The 5,000-nt window shown below is 47.8% G+C and overlaps 1 protein-coding gene across 1 annotated transcript in view; it reads left to right on the forward strand.

The window, feature by feature from the left end:
* The window catches only part of LOC134070233 (dipeptidyl aminopeptidase-like protein 6), a 96,891-nt gene that overhangs the window by 76,476 nt on the left and 15,415 nt on the right, over window positions 1-5,000 (forward strand). Inside the window, exons 9-10 of the mRNA XM_062526520.1 lie at window positions 4,167-4,321; window positions 4,882-4,979. Coding sequence (XP_062382504.1) covers window positions 4,167-4,321; window positions 4,882-4,979 — 253 coding nt within the window. The remainder of the gene's footprint in view (window positions 1-4,166; window positions 4,322-4,881; window positions 4,980-5,000) is intronic.

Consider the following 5,000-nt stretch of genomic DNA (forward strand, 5'->3'; position numbering starts at 1 on the left):
GAGTAGTGGAAGAACTGTTGACGCACCCCGTGTTGCTGTTGGCAGGATGCATCTGATGCTGTCATTTAAAGACGCTCGATAATAGTCGCCACAGGGTCAACGCTATGCCTCTGCCATCCACACGCTAGGCTATAATAATGCTACGTCATGGAGTTCATTACAGTCCACCGCTAGGCATATTTAGCGGCTCTCAGGAGCCTTTCAGACAGATGCCCATAGAGGTCTGACTTATTCTATTTGGGCGCCGCGCGAGCGTAATCAGCGGGATTGGGTGTGGGTTTTAATAACGGCGTTGGCCCGCGGATAAGCTCCCGCATAATCCTGCCGCGCCGCGCTGGAGACACAGGCACGGCTCCGGCTTCACCTCCCACTACACTGTGTGTGAAACTCCAACCATGTCAATTCTCACAATCCAGCACCTACTGTACTGTACGCCCGCCCTGTTCTCATCTAGAGGATGCAAATGGGAAGCAAGCCATTCACAAAACTGAAACGCCCATTCAGGCTCCCGTTCGGTGAACTTCCCCTGTTTTGGATAGACTTGGCTGTCAATTACAACCTCTTGATGATTTAGCTTTCAATGCCACCTTCGGAGCTGTTGACACCTGGAACAGGCAGCCGTTGGACGTCAGTGTTAATGGGCATTTGATGCGGCCTGTCATAGTTGACTCGCTGGTGATTGGAAAGTCGTTGGCACTTCATCTGGATGATTCTGAGACGTTCCGCTGTGCGCGTTTAAGAGAGTCATCTGTCAGGATTTGTCAGGATTTGATTTCGTATTAGGGAGGGCAAGAGGGGGGAGGGGGGGGTCTGCATTTTTAATCTTGGATTTCGCCTGTATGTGTGTGTCTATGTGCATGTGTGTGTGTGTGTGTGTGTTTGTGCGGGCGTGTGTTTGTGCGTCTCTAGTAAGCAGAGATTACTAGAGAGACTGGCACGTCCAGCACCTGTTGTTGCTTTGATCAGAGTCTCTGCCATTACATGCAGAAATTCACCAATGTCATGTGCAATCACTGACCTGACTGCCGACCAGAAATCAGCAAAGCACATCCCACACTCACTGACTAATGATCAAAGACAACATCTGGGACGCGTGCCTGGATTAGGAAGCAGATGCATAGCAGCCCTGGAATTGTTGGTGGAGAAGTGTTTACTTCCCCCAGCCTCCATCTTCTGCTATTGACTACAGAAAAACATGCTGTGTCCAATTCTGCCTCCCAGACAAACCCAACACGGGTGTGTGCACACCATTTGTTCCTGGTGGGGGGGGGGGGGGGGGGCGGTTGGTTTTGTCATGTTGAAGTATAGCATTGCAAGAGTACTTCATCACTCTCAAGGATGCAGTCAACAGGGTCCTAGCATTGTTGAAAATGTAATCTGTGATGTATCGAGTTAAACGGTAAAAAACAGGGAGCATGTGTCTTGGCTTGTTTGTGTTTGTGCTGTGTAATGCAGCTGAAATGAATGTATCTACGTGCTCTAAATCGGTCATTCAGATAGTGGTTTAAGTTTGATTCAGCTCTGCCAGATTAGTCAATGACAAGCACGCTTAATTATTACTTGTGTGACACTGTTAAATTGGTCGCTGATTCGTCCAGATGTTTTCTGATGTAAGCTCATCGTTGTTAATCCCTAGGCATTAGTGTGCTGGTGTGATGGCTGGACTGGTTGGATGCATTGCTAATTGGCGCATACCAAATCGTTTGAAAGTTATGTCAGCTTTTTGCCTCATATCCTGTTACCAGGTGTTCCTAGATTGGAGAGCAGTCTCTTACTACTTTGCAGTAGCCTATGGATTACTCGTGCATACGGTAATGGCGCCTGCCCTGTCGGAGACTCGCTACCTGGCGTTTGTATGTTTGTTTATCGTTTTTTCCTTCGTGTCTTGTCTCCGTGGCATTTCGTCTGCGACTATAGCATGTAAAAAGCCTGAAATTAAATTGCGTGCAGTTGGACTGTTGTGGCTCTTCATCCTACTAAGCTCAGAGCTCAGAGCAGCTCACCTCCATGGTTCTGAGACCAAACCAGTGGACTGGTGTCCTGGTTGTTTTTCTGCTTGTCCACTGGGTGTTGCAACTAGATTACAACAACACCTGCAGCAACAGTACGGCTGGGCTCAAGCAGGGCTGAGGCGGTTCGATTCATTTTGTCCTTAATTTCATTAGCGTCTATAGTATCGATGGTGTTTATGTGCAAACTCATTGGGGGAACTGAGCAGGAGAGATGTAGGCTGGCAGTTTGATGAGGGTGACTTATTTACTGAATGTGTACCACTGATTTTTACCCATCAGCAGTTAGGCTGTTGTCATGATGGATCAACTTCCACAACTCAGCAGGTCAATACGCTGTAAACATGACTTTTACTTCACAGTCAGATGATTCAGTATGCCAATATGCTAATTCACTCGGAATGAGACTCAGGAGCCAAGCCAATGCCCCTGCTGTCTGTTGTTGCTCAAGAAGTCACTACTGCCATCTTGTGGACGTGACTAGACATCACAGGCGACTCCAGGGAAGTCTGCTTTTGTCGGGGCGTTTTGAAAAGCTTTAAGCGAGCCTTTTTGTGTGCTGCCAGACTGAGGTGATTGCTGTGAGTGCCGGTTCATTTCATTGGGGCTTTGAGACACTCCTGAGTGTCAGCAGCCCATTTGCCTAATCTGCTGTGGCACTGATTTGTTTGTTTGACAGTGCTGCGAAGCCCATTTCCATATTTATGCCCATTCATTTGAGAGGAGAGAGAGAGATACAGACACCGAGAGGGAATAAGAGAAAGGGAGGAAGAGAGAGAAAGAGAGAGAGGGGGGGGGGGGGGTGCAGAGTGGGAAAATGGGGATTTAGTGGTGCATCAATTATCCAAGCATCAACACAAAAGGAACACCTTCGGAGACGTGTTCTCCAGAATGACGCTGCTTTATCTGTGGACAGTCTTAGTGGGTGCTGACTGAGACGTTAAGGGAACTGGGTCACCATTGATTCGCCGCAGTTTAGTCAGGGCCACCAGGAATCAGATTGGTCCCCACACTCAGACTACTCAGATATCCATGCTTGGCCATAAAGCTATGGAGATAGGCTGGCTTAATTAAGATAGCCATTGATGTGTGAGAGAGGGCTTTATTGATTGGTGTGTGGCCCATTGATTTGACAACCTCAAAGCACCATGGAGACTAATAGTGAGAGCCTGAGATCGGTGAACACGAGCATGTTTTTGCTGCTCCAGACATCTGCTCTCATCTGCCCACCACCATTGGTCTCTGGAGAACTCTTAGACAGTGGCTGCTGATTCTAGAACACATTCGGCCCTGATGTTGCGCTCAAATCCACTTCATGTCAGGGCACAGTCTGCTCTCAGGTCAGCTGGGGGCCAGATGCACATCTGGTCACAATGTGTGCAAATCAACATCCCAGTAATATTTTTGTGACTCTCTCACAAAAAGAAAGAAATTAACATCCCATTAATATTTGTGCGACTCCGACCAGAAGAAAGAAGCCATCCCAGTGTGAAGAGATGGAAAATGTGAAAAGTGCATTAGTCAGAGTCCTCTAATGGCCAGGAAATGAATCAGTGGGGGCTCACCTCCGTAATGATGGATAATGAATGGTACAAACCCCATCTGATGTTTACATGCTCTGCTCATGAATTGTGCACAGCAGCGTACACACACACACACACACACACACACACACACACACACAGACACACACACACACACACACGCACACACACACACACACACACACACATACACACAGAAGCACATTCAATATCATGCACACATGAAAAAACACAGACACAGCACCGAGGTATTGCAGAAATGATGAATTGATGGCTTTGCCTGCGTGAAGAATGGATGTGATACATTATGTTTTTCCTCCACACTGCATTTATGTATGCACCCTGTTCCCATGGCTGCCATGCAGGCTACACTGGGATCCCCATCCAATACCGCCTGAGCGCCTGCAGTCCATTCTCAGGACTCCGCCTCACACCATCCCGCGGCTATCGCCTCTGACCCCTGTGTAATACTTTTCAGAAAATGTCACAATGCTCCAAGACATACATGGGCACAGTACAGTACACAGCCTATGTCCCAGGAAATGCAGTTGAATAAAGGCTACTACTACTACTACTACTACTGCATGCATACTCTCTCCCTGTTCTCTTGCAGAGGAGGTCTTCCAGACTCACATTGCCCACTGGTGGTCTCCTGATGGACACAGGCTGGCGTATGCCACCATCAACGACACGCTGGTGCCCAAGATGGAGATGCCCATGTTCACAGGCAATCCATACCCTGTGTCACAGGAGTATCGCTACCCCAAGGTACCTGGCTACGGTTCTGTACTTATCTTATAGTTCTGTAAAAGCATGATGATGTGATGATAGTGTATTTCTTCAAAACCAAGATCTGCACACTTCACCTCATTCTGTAGGATGGTGGAAATGCATTGTGGTTGAAAACTGTTGTGATGTTGTGTAATCAGACGTTTCTATTTTTCATCGCGCATTACAGTGTGTTACTAAAGAAAGCATTCTAAAATAAGCTCGTTGCTCAAGCAGTCTCAGAGACACATTTAGTCCTTTTGAGCCTCAGGCACGACCATCATAAAAGCTGTCTCCATCCCTGGAGTACGTGGAATGACTCTGAAAAATACAGGATGTGAACGTCAGCTAATAATAACAATCCCAATTTGACATTCCAGATTTGTGTTCCACTGCTATAGCCTATTATTATTATTATCAATTCAGTCACTTTATGATGCCAAAGAGTGCATATCAGCAGAGGACACACAGTCTCAGTCCCCCTGAACACTGCTGTTTGAGTACGAGTGATGCAAGAGCACACGACTAACCTGCCACCTGTCTGCACGTGCCCCTGCCAGGCTGGGGAGGAGAACCCCACCGTCCAGCTGTTCGTGGTCAGTCTGAACGGGCCCCCTCACACTGTGGAGATGAAGAAGCCGGAGGACCCCCGCATCGGGTAAGGCATCTGCGCCACCTG

Source organism: Sardina pilchardus, chromosome 2, assembly GCF_963854185.1.
Source record: "Sardina pilchardus chromosome 2, fSarPil1.1, whole genome shotgun sequence".
NCBI lineage: Eukaryota > Metazoa > Chordata > Actinopteri > Clupeiformes > Clupeidae > Sardina > Sardina pilchardus.